Source organism: Girardinichthys multiradiatus, chromosome 22 (genome assembly GCF_021462225.1).
Source record: "Girardinichthys multiradiatus isolate DD_20200921_A chromosome 22, DD_fGirMul_XY1, whole genome shotgun sequence".
NCBI classification, from domain to species: Eukaryota; Metazoa; Chordata; class Actinopteri; order Cyprinodontiformes; family Goodeidae; genus Girardinichthys; species Girardinichthys multiradiatus.
The window spans coordinates 5505894-5526819 of NC_061814.1; the positions used below are offsets into that span (position 1 = coordinate 5505894).

The 20926-nt window shown below is 40.4% G+C and overlaps 1 protein-coding gene across 1 annotated transcript in view; it reads left to right on the forward strand.

Moving 5' to 3' along the window:
* Positions 1-530: 530 nt before the first annotated feature.
* Positions 531-20926, forward strand: part of gbf1 (golgi brefeldin A resistant guanine nucleotide exchange factor 1) — a 118542-nt gene continuing 98146 nt past the window's right edge. Inside the window, exons 1-3 of the mRNA XM_047351973.1 lie at positions 531-809; positions 15726-15830; positions 15932-15998. Of these exons, the coding sequence (XP_047207929.1) occupies positions 15735-15830; positions 15932-15998 (163 nt within the window). The 5' untranslated portion in view covers positions 531-809; positions 15726-15734. The remainder of the gene's footprint in view (positions 810-15725; positions 15831-15931; positions 15999-20926) is intronic.

Consider the following 20926-nt stretch of genomic DNA (forward strand, 5'->3'; position numbering starts at 1 on the left):
AAAATTCAGATCAAAAACGTATATGATTATTTATTTATCCAAGGTAGGATATAAGGAATTGCATCTCAGGAAAGACGTCTTGCAGGACTAAAGGAAAAACAAACATGCAAACCCAATCTTTAATCAAAATAGAAAAAAAACAGCCTGAGTTAAATCATGATAGACATGATCATATCTACTTTGAATAATGCAATCTGACCAAATCATTAATCAGATTCCACATATTTAAAACTGGATTAGGTTCGGAACGCAGCCTCAGTGGAGATGCAGGCCGAGCTGTCGTCATAACGTAGGTGCAACCTACCTTTGCTCTTCTCCTGCTCACTTTGTCCCGCCCTCATCATATTATAACATATCATTTTCCAAAAAATAATCTCTTCGGTTTATTACAAAATATCACGAGACTTACTGTGTCCTAATTATTGGAGAGAGAGCAAATTATTGTTTCTCAAAACAAAGTTAACATTTAAATGTAATGATTTGTTTAAGATGTCAATCAAATATTTAACGTCATGTTAGGTTAGCGAGGCACAGCATTTCCACGTCAGTGTGTTTACCAAAGCCGGGGTGACAGTTATAGGAAATGCTTTAATCTGTTCATTTATGGACAGTTTGCGATGTATTGATTGATTATGCACTGATGGGAGAGACCACGCTGTGAAGCCGTGGAATGTCTGAGCATTGTGGTTTGTCTGTTTCTAGCAGGGAGCTGAACTTTGGTCCTATTGATTCACTGTTGTCCGGCTAGCCCTTTTAGCTTGCCGAGAAAGGCAGCATTAGCTCCATCAGGACTCAACAGCCTCAAGAAGGTAATTGTCTTGAATCTCTTATTGTTAAACAGGGCAACTATGTATGTGTCCAATTGCTGTTCACCTAAGTACCCGATTCACAGATACGTATTTGGAGCAAATCAGGATGTCATGAATAACACAAGCTAATGAAGCTACATGCTAGCTGCCACATCAACTGTTAATTATTTGTCAGCTGGTTAACACATACGCTCTTGGGCTTGTTGGGAGAAACTGATATATATTTGTGTGGCATATTGTAATATCAGAATGGGCCTAAAAAATATTCTAACTTACAACTTCACTGTAAACGTCAGCATCGTAGTTTTGCAGCGAAATAAACGTTTATGCGTTTATTTTATTAGCGTCCAAAAATGTCTGGTTAATGTTGGGTTTTACTTCGTCGTAATAAATTGCTATAACATCTCGCGCTTTGTGAATTTGATGACGAGTCCATTGATACTCTTTTGTCTTTGTGACGAAATTAGTCTAAAATTGCTGCCTGCCTGTTTATTAACACTAAATTATTCAGACAGCCAGCAGGTAGTCATTATATAAAAGTAGCGCAGACTGGCCAATGCTCACATTAGATGGAAATCTGTTTCTACCATTGTGATGGGAAAAGATCCTTAGAGTAAAAACAAAAGAGTGTCATGCTTAGAAATAAGTCTCAGGAGCTTTGTGAGGTAATTAGAATATAAGTATAATTGTTGCAGAGCAAATACAACTAAGAAGCCAAATTTTAATCGTTAATTACTAACAGGTTCTTTTAATAATGTGTAGTTTGACAGTTCGTCTGAAGAGTAAGGTGAACATGCTTTAAGAAAAACATAATACCATAGATGAAATTCAGGTCTATTGGGCAGGGACCAAATGTTATATCTACCTTAGGCCTTTTATTGAATTATTCAGAGTCCTACACTTTCAGTCTAAAGTTCAGTTAGCAGGAAGCAATCTAATGCTCTAATTAATGTAATGTAAGTTGTCTTAGTTTATTTTCTTATCTGTCTTGGATGAAACACACATGCCTAAAACCCAATGAAAAGTATGCAGCATATGCACAGCAGTAGTGTTTCATTTTTGAGAATTATACAAATATCCATGTGTGCACAGTGCAGTAAAGGTAGGATAACAAGCACTGTAGTCCTTTTATTGTAAATTTAAGAAAGAAAAACATTAGGCCAACAACTTTAGTTTTCTAGTCTAACTGCATGTAAACCTTTTTGATTAGATTTCGATTAGGCTTTATACCTTTATGTGCCAGCTTGTGCTCATACATTTCTTAACTGTGTATAAGCATACATGGAAATAAAAATAAAATCACACGCTTCTGTGAAATTCATGTAGTTTGAACACTAGATAGGATATAACTTAAGGACAAAAAACCTATCAGCTGTTGGTATACGTTTTTCCCCGATTGCACCGGTGCACTTAAACTTTCACATGTCTTCCCTTTAATTTGTATTTTTTTTCTTTTTTTTTTGTGTTCCATGCTATTGAAGATTATGAAGGCCAAAATCATTGACAGATAAAGAGGAATTGGTGCTGGTTCTGGTTGGCTCTTGCCCTGACTCCTTTGCTTTATTTGGACTCATACATTCTGTTTGCCCCAGACGTTTGTGTGGGTGATCAGAACATCTTTGTGCCATATTCCTTCATGTACATTAGGCTAGGAAATAACTGTCAAGTGTGGGAACAACGGTGTGATAAAGCAAAATCAGTCAGTCTTTTCTTTGAGATGCTGGACACTTTTTGTGTCAATGTTGTTACTCCAACAACACAAACGCTGTTAACGGCCAGCCTTTAGCAACATTCTCTACAGTAAATGCAGTACATTGGCTGTGTTTTAGTGCCTGGCCTTTATGTACACAATAATCTTTTGTTTTCTGGCTTATGGTATAATTTCCTCCAGTGGTTGGGCAGGGTTTGTCTCATTACCTGTGGCTAGTTAGACTGATGAGTTGTTACTAGAGCTGCACAATATACAGGTACTTCTCAAAAAATTTATATATCGTAAAAACAGTAAATTTCTCTTCTGAAAGTAAAACTGATATTAAATAGATTAATTACACATAGTGAAATGTTTCAAGCCTTTATTTCATCGAACATTGATTATGGCTTACAGATAATGAAAACCCAAAATTCAGTGTCTCCGAGACATTTTATATTACATTAGATCAATAAAGAAAAAACACTAGTCACAAAAAGTTGGGAATATTCAGGTTACGGGTTAAATTTCAGAATGAACCCAAAATACACTATAACCTTTAAAGGTGAACCTAATGTGACCTTCTCTAAACATTTAAATGCACATGTCCAACTGTCCAATGTTTCATTTTTGCATAACTTGCTGTTCTCTACTAAAGAGTTTAACAGCTAAATACACAACAGGTGTTTGATTCATAAACCAACCAATAAACCTCCTGGTTCTATTAGAATTGCGATTTAAACAGTCCTCCTCATCATGCTGTTCACATTCAGACATCATGAGACCAAGACCACGCTTAACAATTGATCAACAGTACCTCACCACGGCAAGGCTTCAAACAGAAAGTTCTCAGATGGAGGTGGCCACTGAGCTTAGAGGAACACAGAGTGTCATCAGCAGGTTGCAACAGAGATACAGAGAGAGTCTTGAAGACTCCTTTGGCCACATCCCACTGAAGACCGCTTCATTGTGAACGGTGCTCTGCAGAACTGTATGATGGACACTCAACTCCAGGTACAGGTTAAAAGGTAATGTTAGACCATTTGAAGCAGTTTACATCAGGGTGGTCTGTGTACTAGACGACCTGCAAAGGTACCTGACCACACCACCAGCTACAGGCATCGTCGTCTTGCATGGGCCAGGGAGTATTTCCTCTGGATGTGGGACCAGTGGGCCTCAGCGATGTTCTCTGATGAAAGCTGATTCACGTTGAGCAGAAATGATGTTGGAGACATCAAGGAGAGCTCTATGCATCAGTTACTGTTGTCACCAGACCAGCCTTCGGTGGTGGTGGTGCTGCAGTGTGGGCAGGTGTGTCTGGTCAACACAGAACTGGCCTACATTTTATGGATGGTACAGTGACTAGCCCATACTACCTGAATAACATCATTAACTCAGTCACTGTGTCCCTGCATTAAACAACACAGACCTGGTTTCATCTTCATGGAGAAAAGTGCTCCAGCTCATTGAGGTCACACCATTAGGGAGCAGCTGCTGGAGACTGGGGTGCCTCGAATGTGTAAGGATTATTATTATTGATTAATTAATATTTATCAAGAATTATAATTTAAAATCATAATCTAAAAAAAATTTAATTTTTTAACCAAAAATCATTACTTACGAATAGAAATCAGAGATGTCCTCTGGTGTTGTGATTATGGGCTCAAAGCTCTTAATAATTATTAACCAAAACCACAAACTGTCACTGTTCATTGAACCACTTCACTGAAGGTGGAGGATATTCGACCTTGTTTTGACAGATAAATCACTCTTGCACGAAATAAACTCAAACGCTTCTCTTAGTTATATATATGAAGATTTATTGAAGCCAAATAATTCTGATATACCATTATTCTGGTCCAAAAACCTTCACCTAACTAACAAGCACTATTCTACACAAAGGGGATAAAAATGACTACCTAACAATAATAGTAAAAGAAAAATATATGCGTATTTAGTGTCTATGATCAAACCAGTAGTTTTATGGACAAAATGTAATTTGGGTTAAATGGAAAGAGAAGCCCTCCTGGGGTGTTGATGTCTCAATTCCAGCAGTCAGCTGATAAAACGGTGAGCTTGGTGCTCTTAGCCACTATCAGCTGATCGCACAAAATCTCGAACAAAGAGTCATAAACTCTGAGGCGGGAATTCAGTGGAAAATTACCGGCAATAAAACTGGAGCAAAGAGGGGTCAAACCACGAGGTACAGACCACAGTTGCTTTGAATGAAAAACTTTTAAAAGTCCAACTTCTAACTCCTGGCTGATTTGGGATCAGCTGGACAAAACATGAACATGCACCATTGACTGTGGACTTCAGAAACACAATGGACCAACACCAGCAGATGACATGGCACCACAAACCATCACTGACAATGGAAACCCCACACTGGATTTTAAGCAACGTAAATTCTGGATCTCTCGACTTTTCCACCAGACTCTGGGACCTTGAATTCCAAAACACTTGTGACGTTGTCTCTGGTAAAGAAGTGGCTTGAATCTAGAAATGCGCTATTTTTAACCCATGTGTAGGACTATCTGTGCATAGTGGCCCTTGATGCGTTGACTTCATCCTCAGTCCACTCCTTGTGAAGCTCCCCAAAATTATTTTATGGATTTTGCTCAACAATCCTCCCAAGACGCTAGTGCTGTGCTGAACAGAGAGAAAGACATGCTATGACTGTGTTGTCATATGGGAAAAACTTCTGTGTGCAACTGATGGGTAAAAATGTTTCAAATAAAACACTTAAATTCATTCAAATTTTTTGTGTTCAAATAAAAAAAATGAATGGTTGATTTGAATTGCACACCAGTGCAACTTTGGGCACTATATGGTTGAAATAACATTTGATTTTGAAGGTTATTTAAAAATATGATGTATATATCGTGATATAGCCAAAAACATATCTAGACATTAGATTTTCCTCATATTGAGCAGCCCTACACGGAGGTTTGGGTTTTCATTATCTGTCAGTTTTAATCATCAAAATTCCAAAAAATAAATGCTTGACATATTTTACTTAAACGTGACATATCATGCAAAATCCACTTTTTTTGGCCCTTTTTATACATTTTGTTGTGTACTTTGAGTCTGTAGGAGTGCAAAAAAGTTTAATTTAGTTTCTCCCGGTGCTGCGTAGATATCTTTATATTCTGTTTGGGTCATATTATTCAGTCCATTTAGTTGCCTCTATCATCTTTTACATTGTTTGAACTATACCTAACTGTTACAATATTTGCTGCAGAACAGATAAATAAGGTCTTGGATTTTTGACTAGCCGATGTCGCGTATCCGACATTTTTATTTCTTGTAGTCCAAGTTGAAGTATGTCAATGCTGGAAGAGGATAAGTGCTAAATGTTTGGTTGTTGGGTGTATTAACCCACCCAAATTATTACACTGTACCCCAGCATCAGAACCTCTTCGAATTGCCAGGTAAAATTTTATTTTTCATGGAAATGTTCCCACATCAGTAACCAGGCTGGAATTTCAACAAACTTTATTTTAGACATGAATTTATTTTGTGTTGATATGACATCCTAGCCATTGTTTTGATAGCAGTAGCATTGTGCCTTCTGCTTATGTTGGTGCTGTGTGTTCCTTTTTAGCTCTTTGAGGACAGAATCGTACTGCGTGTTTTGAGTAGTATTATTACATAAACAGTTTGGCAATGTTTTTGTCATCTTTGTCTAGTTTCTGCAGCGTTACATAATTGTATCTCTGTTGTCAAGCTACAAAAATGGCTGAACTGGGTGGCGTGAAGCACTCTTTGACTTTAATGGGGGCGGGGTGTGAAGTGCCTTAACAGCATTTAAAGAGGCGGCACCAAATCAAGTTGCTCTTAGACACACCTCAGAACAGGAGTAAAAGACGGGCCTGTAGAGCTATAATATCAAGGCATTGCAGTTCCACTTTATAAAGACCACAACTGAATGATTGTTCCTGTGTATGGAGTTAAATTTGTCTCAATATTATTCAATCAAACAAAAAACTAATCTCAATCAAAAAAAACCTAATCTCAATCAAAAAAATTATATTCAATAAAAAAAAACTAATCTCAATCAAAAAATATGAAGTTGTGATCAAAACTTTCAGAGCTGTAACGATTTTTTTTTTTTAAATGGAATATTTTATTTTGGGGAGAAAAAAAATTGTTTGATAAAACTTTTTTTGATTAAAATGACTCATTTTTTCTCACAAAGAGAAAAAAGTTATTTGCAAAACATAAACTTTTATTTGCGCATGTCAAACATCTTTGGTTACGAGTCTCGCTTTTTTGGTTTTGACGCTCTCTGTTTTTGGTTGAACTCAACGAATTTTGAGTCCTGGGAACATGAACATCCTGGGCGGGGCCTAAAGACGAACGATGTAAGACATTTCCCTATTGGTTAGCGCTGACTAAAGCAGCAGACTCTGATCCCCCGCATCTCTGAACTTCTGCTCGAACTGCAGGGCTTGCAGCGTTGCTTCAGTGAGGAGACATCAACTGTACAGAAGAAAACTGCGGTTAAGTGAGCCAACAGTCAGAAATACGCGGTCACACCAGCCGACCCTAGCTCTCTCTTAAAGATTACCGTCTGGCATACAAGGCGCATTACGGTAATGGAGCAGAAAGGACGCCGATCCTGGCAACGGTTGAGAAAATAAGAGGAAAACAGAAAAGTAACCTACAGAACATTTATATTAATTACATTTTTACAACTTTCACATTCATGTTTTATGTAAAAGAATAAATATTTTATATTTTACTGTACAGTTTTGGAGAAATATATTGTCAAAATACCTCAAAATGCTCAACCATTATATGCATTTGTCCCACCTTCAGGAATTTATTTCTCCAAAACCATGAGAGGCGACAACACATTCATTCAGATTTTATCAGAGGGTCATCTACGCTATAACCAGAATTAGTATTTCATAATTTTACTGTAAAGGTTTGGAGAAATACACAACTACCCCAAGTGTAGTATAAAACAGAGTCCATGTCGGGCAGATGGCATCCCATAATCCTGTGTGTTGTCCTCACAACCCGTGATACTTCCTCTCCTGTGCAGTTCCCTCACCACACTGTCATGCTGAGACACAGAGTGCTTTCCACTGTGGCCCTGTAGATATCTGTAAGCAGCTGAGGAGAGAGAACAGTCTGTTTTCATGTCCTGATGAAGAAGAGCTGTTGTTGTACCTTCTTCAACAGGCGAGGGGCGTTTCCGGTCCAGGAGAGGTCAGAGGAGATCTGGATGCTCTTGCACTTTAAACTGTCCAGACCACTTCCCAGGATCTCATCGACCTCACCAAAAAGAAGCGTTTCTGGTACTTTGTTGGGGTAGTTGTGTATTTCTCCAGAAACCTACAGTGAAATTATGAAATACTAATTCTGGTTATAATATAGATAACCCTCTAATAAAATCTGAATGATTGTGTTGTCACCTCTCATGGTTTTGGAGAAATAAATTCTTGAAAGTGGGACAAATGCATATAATGGTTGAGCATTTTGAGGTATTTTGACAAGATATTTCTCCAAAACTGTACAGTAAAATATAAAATATTTATTATTTTACATAAAACATGAATGTGAAAGTTGTAAAAATGTAATTAATATAAATGTTCTCTAGGTTACTTTTCTGTTTTCCTCTTATTTTCTCAACCGTTGCCAGGATCGGCGTCCTTTCTGCTCCGGCGCATTACAGTAATGGAGCAGAAAGGACGCGCTACGCTAATCTTTAAGACAGAGCTAGTGTCGGCTGGTGTGACCGAGTATTTCTGACTGTCGGCTCACTTGACCGCAGTTTTCTTCTGTAGATGTCTCCTCACTGAAGCAACGCTGCAAGCCCTGCAGTTCGAGCAGAAGTTCAGAGATACGGGGGATCAGAGTCTGCGGCTTTAGTCAGCGCTAACCAATAGGGAAACGTCTTACAACGTTCGTCTTTAGGCCCCGCCCAGGATGTTCATGTTTCCAGAACTCAAAATTCGTTGAGTTCAGCCAAAAATAGAGAGCGTCAAAACCAAAAAACGAGACTCGTAACCAAAGATTTTTGACATGCGCAAATAAAAGTTTATGTTTTGCAAATAACTTTTTTCTCTTTGTGAGAAAAAATGAGTCATTTTAATCAAAACAAGTTTTATCAAACAATTCTTTTTTCTCCCCAAAATAAAATATTCCATTTAAAGAAAAAAATCGTTACAACTCTGAAAGTTTTGATCACAACTTAATATTTTTTGATTGACATTAGTTTTTTTTGATTGAATAATATTTTTTTGATTGAGATTAGGTTTTTTTTGATTGAGATCAGTTTTTTGTTTGATTGAATAATATTGAGACAAATTTAACTCCATACCTGTGCGCATGCGCCAACGTGTATGCAGCCTGTTGTGGTTACTCCTGATCCTGTTTTTACTTTTTATATGTTTTATAACTTATTTTTCTACATACATTTCTTTTGCACTTTAGAAGAAGCTCATTTTCAACAATGTTGATTAAGAGAGTCTTCATCTTTTTCTTTGCTGTGGAAATACTTTTTTTACTGTGCCGGGTACAACAACTTGGCCGCATTGTTTACAGCAGGGATCAGCTGATTGCGCTGAAGCCGGCAGGCATGGTGTCCAGACCCACAGAAATCCTTGAAGAGAACTGGAGAAGGACACATTGTGATTGCAGAGGAGGAAACAGACAGCAGAGGAGAGCAATAAGGAAGGAACAACAGTGGCTTATGGAGAGGAGGCGATTTAAGCCACCTCTCCCCTCTGTTACCATGGGCAACGTAAGTTTGATGGCTAACAAGATGGAGGAATTAACGGTGCTGGCCAGGAGCCAGTGGGAGTGTAACTTAATGTGTTTTACGGAGAAATAGCTGCTTCCAGACATTCCTGATGCCAATGTCTCCATTCAGGCCTACCAGACTGTTTGGGCTGACAGGAATTGCACCTAGAGCGGTAAGCAAAAAGGAGAGGTGCTTGCCATTCTAGTAAACAACTGTTAGTGCAATCCTGCTCATCTAACGGTCAAGAAGCGAATCTGTTGACCGGACGTTGAACTGTTGCTGGTTGGTCTTTGCCCGTTTTACTTGCACCGTGAATATTCCCATGTTATTATGGTGTTTACATTCCTCCCTCTGCTAACCCCACGGTGGCCTGTGACGTCATCCACTCCACTGTAGCTCGCTTGCACACTGGATGCCCGACTACATTCATGGCTATCTCGGGTGATTTCAATCATGCCACCATGGACAAAACACTGCCCAACTTCACCCAGTATGTGAGCCGTCCCACCATAGAGGAGAGGACTCTGGACTTGCTGTTTGCTAACGTAAAAGATTCATACAGTTCCTCTCCCCTCCCTCCAGTGGGCTGGTCTGATCATAACCTGGTGCACCTCAGCCCTTGTTATGTTCCTCTGGTGAAGAGCCAGGCTGTAACCACAAGGACAGTGAGGAGGTGGTCAAAGGAGGTCGCTGAGACACTACAGGGATTTGAGGCCACCAACTGGCAGTTTCTCTGTGAGCCAAATAAGGAGGACATTGGTGAGCTCACTGAGTGCATCACACACTACATCAACTTCTGTGTTGACTCCATCGTCCCTACAGTTTATTGTTACCCAAATAACAAGCTCTGGCTAACAAAGGAGATCAAAAGCATCCTGAATGGGAAGAAGAGGGCCTTCAGAGATGGCAACAGGGATGATGTCAGAGAAATACAGAGGTCCTTGAAGGTGAAGATCAGAAGAGCTAAGGAGGATTACAGGAGGAAGCTGGAGAGGAAACTCTAACAGAAAAACACCAGAGAGGTCTGGAGAAGGATGAGGACTATCACCATGTCCAGGTCAGCAGGCAGTAAATACCACTGCTGCTGCCCACCCACTCTGCCCTCCCCCTCCTCAGAGTCCTTCAACCCAATGCGAGTCTCACCTTCACACCTCCCTCCCTCCTCTTCTACTCAGTGACCCTACTTCCAACTCTCATCCGGTAACCTCTACAGTAAACATCCCTGCTGAAGATGTTAGAAGACAGCTGGTGAGACTCCACCTTGACAGGGCTGCAGGCCCTAATATTGTGAGCCCAGGGTGCGCAAAGCCTGTGCCATCCAGCTCTGTGGAGACCTCCAGCATATTTTCAACATGAGCCTGTGCCTACAGAGGGTCCCTGTGATGTGGAAAACATCCTACATTGTTCCGGTGCCTAAGACACAAAGTCCCTGTGGCTCCAAGGACTACAGGCCTGTGGCGCTGAGGTCCCACATCATAAAGACTCTGGAGAGACTCGTGCTGGAGCAGCTCCAGCCCCTGGTCCAACCACACTTTGGACCCCTTGCAGTTTGTCTACCATCCTAAACTTGGAGTTGAGGATGCCATCATCTTCATCAACCGTGCCATCAACCGTGTATACACTCACCTGGACCAGCCAGCGAGCACTGTTAAATGTTTTTTGACTTCTCCAGTGCATTCAACACCATCCGTCCGGCTGTACTGCATGAGAAGCTGATGGCGATGCAGATGGATCCCCACCTTGTGTCCTGGATTGTGGACTATCTGACTGGCAGACCACAGTTTGTGTGTCTGCGATACTGTGTCAGACAGTGTTGTCAGCAACACAGGGGCTCCACAAGGGACTGTCCTCTCTCCCTTCCTCTTCACCCTCTATACAACTGACTTCAGCTTTTGCACTGAGTCCTGTCATCTACAGAAGTTCTCAGATGACTCAGCTGCGATTGGTTGTATCAGAGAGGACAATGAGGTTGACTACAAAGCTGCTGTGGGCAAATTTGTCACATGGTGTGGGCTGAACCACCTGCAGCTCAATGTGACAAAGAATAAGGAACTGGTGGTGGTTCTGAGGAGGGGGACTAGGATGCCAGTGACACCTGTTTCCATCCAGAGGGTCAGTGTGGACATTGTGGAGGAATATAAATATCTGGGACTCCACATTGATAAGAAACTGGACTGGGTCAAGACAACTGATCCTCTCTACGGGAAGGGCCAATGTCGCTTCTCCTCTCTGAGGCGGTTGAGCTCCTTCAACATCTGCCGGACCTTGTTCAGAATGTTCTATGAGTCTGTGGTTGCCGGTGCTATCCTGTATGCTGTGGTATGCTGGAGCAGTAGGCTGAGGGCAGAGGACACCATAAGACTGAACAGACTGATCTGCAAGGCCAGCGAGGTCGCTGGAGTAAAGCTGGACTCTGACAGTGGTGTCAGAGAGAAGGATCCTGTCAAAGGTGAAGGCCATCTTGGACAATAAGTCTCAACCACTTCATGACGTGCTGGCCGGCTACAGGAGCACCTTCAGCCAGAGACTCATCATACCGAAATGCACCACAGAGCACCACAGGAATCATCAGACTTCACAATGCCCAACTCTGAGTGACTTAATCAAATTTTTCTCTGGACTCATTTCTAGATTTATTTACAGATTAACATATTTCCAGATACGTGCTTATTATTTTATATATATTTATTTTTCAGTCATATTTAAATTACTTGCTTATAAATTTCTATCACTTATGGTTATATTTGTATTATTAATATTTAACGCCTTAGATGGAGTAACTTGTCAACAAATAAGCAGTTTACCCTTGGGATCAATAAAGTATATTCTATTCTATTTAAGGGTGAAAAGGAAGGATGGAAAAGCTGAATGTGTCCCCTTATATTATGCACTAAGCCTATGTAATGTTATGAGTTGCACTTTCTTAAATGAGACACAAACAATCTTGAACCTTTTCACAATACTAAAATTTTTTGATACTGGTTCTGCTTCTTCCTGTTGAAAGACATTTTTTCTTTCCACTGTCATCACAAGAGTGAGTGATTGCTGCAAAGTATATAAATAGATTTTTTTCAGAAAAAGCATCACACATATTTTCCTGATATTGTGAAGCTATAATTGTTACTGTCACATTCTCTCACAGCTAGTTTCAGGGATATATACATAGAGTACAGTATTTTACATTAGAAAAACTAAGCTTTAAAGCTGAGGACACATTGCATGCTTTTTGTTTTAACTGATTTACCCTCCAATAACAGTCAGGAAAAGTCTACATCAATCTGCACTGGTTGGTGTCAGTCAGTAAGGAGAGTTGGCACTAAAATCTCTTGTTTCTAGAATTGCGCCACTCAAGGTGGCAGCAGGTTGGAGTAGCTCTGTTATTTTTCATTCAGCCCCACTCAGTCAAGATAAGAGACAGCAAGAAGGTGAACAGGAAGAAGCTGGAGATCGGACCGATGGATGTCTAGACAGAGCCAAGGAACTAAATACATTCTTCAGCAGGTTCAGTTCAGAAACAAGCTCAGCATCCTCCTCTCCTGTTCACAGCCAAACAGACATCCCACCCTCCTTGGACCCACAGCTTTCCTGTCACACCTCAAATGTTTTATCTTCCACCTCAGCCATGGACCCTTCTGCTTCTACATGTTTGCCTTCAACCAAATCAGGAGATGGTGATGCTCCCTTTGCCTCCACCTTCCACCTGTGTGTCTCAAGAAGTCAGGTGAAGATGCAACTGGAAAGATTGAACCAGAACAAGGCTGCAGGTCCAGATGGTGTCAGCACTAGTCCTTAAGGCATGTGCAGAGCAGCTCTGTAGGATTCAGCAGCACCTCTTCAATCTTAGCCTGACCCAGAAGAAGGTTCCAGTGTTGTGGAAGACCTCCTGTCTTGTTCCAGTACCAAATAAAACTCACCCATCAGTTCCCAATGACTATAGACCTGTTGCCCTGACATCACATATCATGAAGGTCCTAGAAAGATTCCTGTTGACCAACCTTTCAGTTTGCTTATCGCTGTGGTGTTGGAGTTGAAGATGCCATTATACACCTGCTTCAACAAACCCACTGTCATCTGGACGAAGCCAGCAGCACTGTGATGATCATGTTCTTTGATTTTTCCAGTCCATTTAACACAGTTCAACCTGATTTGCTTTGTCAGAAACTCCAGAAGACTCAGATGGAGGCCTCAACAATCTCCTGGATCAAAGACTACCTGACAAACAGACCACAGTTCACACCTCAGACGTCCAGTACAAGGCAGGCTCCTGTCATCTGCAGAAATACTCAGATGGTTCTGCAGTCATCAGAGTTGTGCAAAGAAGGATTCTTCATGAAATGAAGAACATTATGGAGAACCCTAGGCATCCTCCTCATGAGACTGTTGTACAACAATGTCTTCAGTCAGAGGTATCTTCAGAGCTGCTGTAAGACAGACTGCTACAGGAGATCCTTCCTGCCCACAGCCATCAGCATCTACAACAGTTCTTTGAAGAAACCTGCAGAATATGAGCTACAACAACATTTAGTTTCCCTTTGGGATGAATAAAGTATTTATGAACTGAATTAAACTGAATTGTTTCTTGGGGGGGTGGAAGAGAAATATAGCCAGTCTGAATTCTAAGAATATCTTCTATTACCTCCACCTACTGTTATGTTTGTTTCTTCAAGAAGAAAGATTCCTTGAGAGTTCGATGTGTTCATTTAGTTTTAGATGGTTTTATAAATCATGTAGTCTGTGATCCCTTGGCAGAAGCAGTTAAGTGTAAAAGATCTTCAGTCTTTCAGTCGTGAAAGAAAAACCTGTTGAAAGCAATCTTTTCAAAATCAGTGTGTCCCTACAGCTTAAGTTGTTTTAAATCCAAAACAGTAGACCTTGGCCAGAAGCCACTTTTTCTTTAAACTTTGTTTTTAAAGATGAATTTTACAACACTTATGCTCTTTGCAGGAAAGGCCAGAGCAGATTACCTGGCAAGCAGACTGAGATCTTCCCAGCAGCTGTTGGACTTAACCATTACTGCTCTCAACAACTAAATAAGTGTTTGCATCCCTGCTAATATTTGCACAATTTTTCAGTGTCTTGTAGTCTTTTTTTATTTCACAATCATAAATGCGCATTTTGTACATTTTCAGAATTGCCCTACTCAGTTGCATATTTCATTAAATCTGAGTATGGCCTTTTTTAATAACATCTTATGCTGTAAATGTTTCCCTTCCTGCACAGTCAATCCTTATTTTTTGGTTTTTATGTCCTTCATGCTTCTGTTTGCCTTTTGCTTTGCTGCCTATACACCAGATTTTTTTCCAGTATGGGACAATAGAGGATATTTCTATTCTATGTTATTCTAACTAGAAGCACAGACATTAACATTGTTTAATTATTTGTTCATTTATAACAAATCATATCATTGTTGTAGCATTCCTCAACATTATCACATGTTTCCCTAATATTGTGCAGCTCTAGCAGAGCCCTTCTATTCATAACCACAGCAGAAAAAATGCATCACTTCCTCAAAGCATTTTAGCTCCTTTCTGAAATTTGCAATATTTGACAAACACTTTTCAACTATATATTTCTGTTTAATTACATTGTTTTCAAAACATCTATTTTTGCCATAATCTAGTAAAGAATGTGTGCCTGTATCATTTATTTGCATTGCTTTCAGTCTGTATGAAGAAAAAAGATGTCACTTTGACCTTATAAAGCGGTGGTGATGGAGTTGTGAGAAACTTGAGGTGCAGAAAGTATTCAGGTGTCTGGTTAAAGGTTTTTACTATTCAGAAACAGGTCTTAAAGCAAACTAAACCTCACAAACAAAGATGGAAATATAGAATAAAGATTTATGTAACTTAATGTGTCTGAGAATTTGGGATTTGTCTTTGTTATTAACTCAAAGTTTGATGTTTCATAAAGTTTTGGTTCTGCCAATTTGTACATCATTTAAGGATTGGCAGATGATTTTTTTATGTTAGACATGTGGTTTGCATGATTCCTCTAGTGGTCAGTTTGCCATTGTTCATATCATAATAAAACTGGCTTTTTGAACAACCCATAACAAAAAGCTTTGGCTTGAGATTTAAATTATTATTTTAATGCTGGGAATGTACCATACAGATTTACCATTTAATATAAGTATACATATTTAGTAGCAGTTTGACCCATGTGTAGATTAGCAAGGAAGAGATGAAGAAGACAACACGTAACATGACAGTGTCAATGTTTGACTAGATGAAAATTTGCAAAAACTGGTGTTAAAAAAACCATTAATTGCTCCAAAGGCTGTAAAAATGCAAATTGGCTTTCAGAACAAATGTCTGTACCATGTGTTATATATTATAAAGTAGAAATTATTTAGGCATTACTGTTGGAAACAATGTATAACTGTCCAAGTGCATGCAGTGTAGCTGTTTTACAGTCCTTGTTTTTCTTTTTAAAGCCCTAAACTGAATTCTCTTGTATTCTTCTTCTTTCTTAGAGAAGCAGCATGGTGGACAAAAGCATCTACATTGTGCAAGGTGAAATAACCACGGTTGTTGGCGCTATCAAGAGAAACTCTCGATGGAGTAACCATACCTCACTGGTACATTGTAATTACTAATTTTGCCATTTTAAATCTCAGTTCACAAAGAAAAACTATAACAGAACTCCACTTCAACAAACTCTAAATGTTTCTCTGGACAGGATGAGGAACAAGACCCATTACTGAACAGCTTTGGCCATCTAAAGGAAATACTCAACAACATAAAAGGTAGGTGTCATGCATGGTCCTGTTTAAGGTGGAACATACGTTTGAGTAGCCAGTTTAAACGCTGTACCAGCATGTTTCTTCTGGCTGATGTAATGGTAACACTTTTGAATGGCATAGCCAGAGTCCTTATTTGAATCTGACATAGAATCTGTGGAAGGAGCTGAAGGGTGAAGGTAAGAAGCCCTTCCAACCTTAAATAGTTGGACCAATGATAATTCATCAAATTATCTGTGAAAACATGCAAAAAGCTGGTCCACAATTAGAAAATGCTTTGACTGCTGTAATGTCAATACATATTTTTTGACTGATAAATGAACAAAGCAGATATGCCTTTTCAATATTCTACTTTTGTATAAAAAAACATTATTTTTCTCTTAGTTTATGTGTAATGCCTGTCGCATTTCCTATCAGAAACTAACTTATTGGTTGATTGAAAATAATTTTAAGCAGTATTAATTTTTGCCCTAACTTTGGTGTCATTTCCTAAATAGGAAAATTATTTTAATTAGATTGGTAGAGAGACTTCCTCCTTCCTATTAGCACTCAGGATTTTATCTGACCTGGATGTCATCAAAAATATACTGCATTTCTCATGGTTTTAGTAAATAAAAAAAAGTTCCAACAGTTAGGTTTTCATAAATGCTATTTAAAATGTGGTAATCAGTTGAACGTAATTATTCTTTATTAATCCTGAAGGGATTAATAGGGTAGTTGGAGCTGTCATTACTCAAGTTCCTTAATTGTGGCCAGAACAATACTCTGTTGTTCAGATACTTTGTCATAAAGAGGATGGCTGGACTATTATGTTATGCTTTTAACTTTTATGAAGCTGCCTTCTTTTTGAAAACGTCTCTGAAAGCCCGAGAGCAACCTCGAAAACAGATCCAACCTTTTTTATCAGGTTGCTTTCTTAAGGCACATGTTCTGATGCTGCTACTCCATCAGATGACCGCAGATTGAGACTGCACTTTCCACAACAGACTTACACAAGATATGCAGCGCATTGAAGGATCTATGCCTGCTTAAGGAGGGCAGTCTGCTTACTCCTATTGTAGACAGCAATACTGTTACATCTCCAGTCCAGTCTGTTTGCAGGTAAATCCTAAACCACTGCTTCTCCCATAAAGGAAATCGTTGTTTGGGTACGTAGAGTGTGTTCTAACTATAGGGGAGTCACACTCTTAAGCTTCCCTGGTAAGGTCTATTCAGGGGGCCCTGGAGAGGAGGGTCCGTCGGCTAGTCGAACCTCAGATTTAGGAAGAGCAGTGTGGTTTTTCGTCCTGGCCGTGGAACACTTGACCAGCTCTACACCCTCAGCAGGGTCCTGGAGGGTGCATGGGAGTTCGCCCAACCAGTCTACATGTGCTTTGTGGACTTGGAGAAGGCATTCAATCATGTCCCTCGGGGAATCCTGTGGTGGGTACCCCGGGAATATGGGGTACCAGGCCCTTTGATACGGGCTGTTAGGTCCCTGTGTGACCGGTGTCAGAGATTGGTCTGCATTGCCGGCAGTATGTCGGACTCTTTTCCGGTGAGGGTTGGACTCCGCCAAGGTTGCCCTTGTCACCGATTTCTAGGCGCAGCCAAGGTGTCGAGGGCATCCGTTCTGGTGGCCTTAGGATTGCATCTCTGTTTTTTTGCGGATGATGTGGTTCTATTGGCTTCATCAGCTCATGATCTACAGCTCTCACTGTAATAGTTCGCAGCCGAGTGTGAATCAGCCGGGATGAGAATCAGTGCCTCCAAAGCCGAGGCCATGGTCTTAAGCCGGAAAAGGGTAGAGTGCCTTCTCTGGGTTGGAGGGGAGGTCCTGCCTCAAGTGGAGGAGTTCAAGTATCTTGGGGTCTTGTTCACAAATGAGGGATAAATGGAGCGGGAGATCAATAGACGGATTGGTGCTGCGTCAGCTGTGATGTGGGCGCTGTACCGGTCTGTCGTGGTCAAGAGAGAGCTGAGTCAAAAAGCAAAGCTCTCGATTTACCGATTGATCTACGTTCCTACCCTCATCTATGGTCATGAGCTTTGGGGCATGACCGAAAGAACGGGATCACGGATTCAAGCAGCTGAATTGAGTTTCCTCCGCAGGGCGCCTGGCCTCTCCCTTAGAGATAGGGTGAGAAGCTTGCTCATCCGGGAGGGACTCGGAGTAGAGCCACTGCTTCTCCACGTCGAGAGGAGCCAGTTTAGGTGGCTCGGACATCTGGTAAGGATGCCTCCTGGATACCTCCCTGGCGAGGTGTTCCAGGCATGTTCCACTGGGAGGAGGCCCAGAGGAAGACCCAGGACACGCTACTATTGTTTCTCGGCTGGCCTGGGAGCACCTTGGGATTCCCCTGGACGAGCTGTCCCAAGTGGCTGGGGAGAGGGAAGTCTGGGTTTCTCTGCTTAGGCTGTTGCCCCTGCGACCCGACCTCGGATAAGCGGAAGAAAATGGATGGATGGATGACTGAATTTTGACTAAGAGCTGTATTGAAGGCTAGACGACTGCAGCCGAGCATTTCCAAAACTGCAGCTCTGATGTTCTATTTTACAGTGGTCAGAAAGTTGCCCAAGGCAGGAACCTTGATGAAACAAAGACGAGGTTGAGGCTCATTGATGCAAGAGAAGAGCAAAGGTTTAATGGGCGTTATAGGCATATTTGTGACATTTATTGTCATTTGTTATAAGAATTATTCCAAAAATGTATCTAGTCAAAGTTTTGTTGGCTATGAATCTATCACAGCATGCTGCCTAGAGTGTCACATACACAAATATTGGTGTATAAATAAACGTGCATATAAGAAAGCAGGCTACTTTGTAGTGAAAGTAGTGAAACCATGAAGCTAAAAAGACCAGCACAGCTTAGAGCTACTGAATCACATTTTCAAACCAGATCGGCATGTATGTCTACTCTTACAGAGCCAGGAGCAGAAAAATGGTCCAAACAGCTTAAAAAAACAAACCAACAACAGAAATGCTCTCAGTGCAAACAATGTCATTTAAAATGTATCATTATTATCCTGTGATTATTAATTGTTAACCAAATAATGTTGCCTGTTCCCTTCCACCGGTGTCTTTGTCTCGAAAAAGATGTTGGTGACTATCCATGTTAACTGTTTACTATAAAGCACAGCAGCGTCAAATATGTAGTGGATTTGTTTGGTAGTCATTGGCTTGTATTTGCTACATTGGCAGCTCCTATCTTTGAGAACTGCTGTTCTGCATTTTTTGGATACATCCCTGTTTTAACATACATGGATCAAATGAATGGCTAATTTCCAGGCCTCTGTAGAGCTTCTTGACATGTTAAGGAGGTAATTCAGCCCTTTGATTCAGTTTTGTTGGAGCAGGAATACAGCTAGAAGTTGCAGGACTGTAGCCTCTGAAGACAGGAGTTGGATACCCCTTACCTTGGCCAACTCTCATCTGGTAAATATTTATAAATATGGCTTTCTGCGTGGTTAGACATACTGCACATTAGGAACTTTTGTTAATGATTGTAAAATATCCACATGCGCTGAAAGAACATACCTAATAATCAGACAATATAAACTAGTTAAGATTTAGAAATATAAGAAGGAACTAAATCTTGTTGTCTCCAGTCTAATCCCAGAATCTTGGTGCAGTAATGCATTCCTATGTGTCTAGTATTGTTGTTTGAAAATGTTTCCTCTGCCCAAGCTGGACCTTAGGGCAGTCCTGCATGCCTTGGCAATGAAAGTTCTGGCAGCTCCCAAAGCACTGTAACACATGGAGTTTCATAAAAAGTAGGGTCCTGCAGCTTTAGGCTTCCTCTTGGGAATGCCTCTTGCTCTCTAAGATGGACAGGCACTGCTGGCTGAGAAGGAATTCACCACACAAAGTTAACCCTCTTCATTCCCTGTCCTCCTTTTTGTCCTTCTCTCTATCCAAACCTTTTTCTTTTTGTCAAAGCCCAAAAAACTCTCCTTGCTCTAAATACCACTGTCTTATTTCACCAGAATGGAAGCTATTTTCTTTCACTTAATTTGAAAAAGTCTGTCATGGATGCCTCGAGGGTCTTATTCCTTGCTCAATCTCGTGCCTTCACAGAACTTTCATTCCTTTAAAAGGTTTCACAAGTCGTATTTGGAGACAAATAGAGATTGGATAACTGCAGTAAAGCTGATATCTGTACTAATCAGAGCTGAGCTGTTTGTTTAGTTGATCAGTCTTGTGACAGTATAATAGGTCTCTGGAAGTGTTTTTTCATGCAGACATGCAGTTATGTTTTGCTAGGAACTGTTCATTGGCTGTGTGTTGCTGTTGCTGTTAGGCACGGGAATGGCCCAGCTGCCCGCATGATGAAAGCTTTGAATTCCATTCATTATATAATAGATCTCCAACGACAAAAAGACTGCCAGCAAAAGAAATATGAAGCAGTCCTTGCAAGGTGTCTTTTTTTCTGCTGTTATTTTTATTTTTTACATTTTCTCTATAACTTACCCCATCTCTGTGAGCAGTTTACTGGCACTTCTGCTCTGTTGAAATCTCTGATTGACAGGACCATGTGCTATGGAGGCAGAGGGTGTTGCAGCTGGAAGTATATCATCTGCAATTTTAGTTGGGTAAATATAGCAGGGAGTCTTGTCAAGAAGGGAGATAAATTGTTCTGGGAAAAGAAATATTGTCCCTTTTTTCTCAAAGCAGGAAAAAAGTTTGCCTCAACCTCCTGGAAAATATAAGGGGTTTTCTCATCTCTCGAACAATGGCAGCACAGTTGAAAAAGGGGCAGTCATATACCATGTGTTATAAAGCCTCAGCTCCTTCTTACTCCATCAGCCGGACAATCAATTTCATGAAGTTCACCCTTTCTACAATATATGAAATGTATTTTTGATAGTTTTGCTTTTGAATATGTTTAGGTTTGCACATCATTAGATATATTTATTTCCATGTCGAAAGTAGAGAAATATGTACAAAACAAAAAC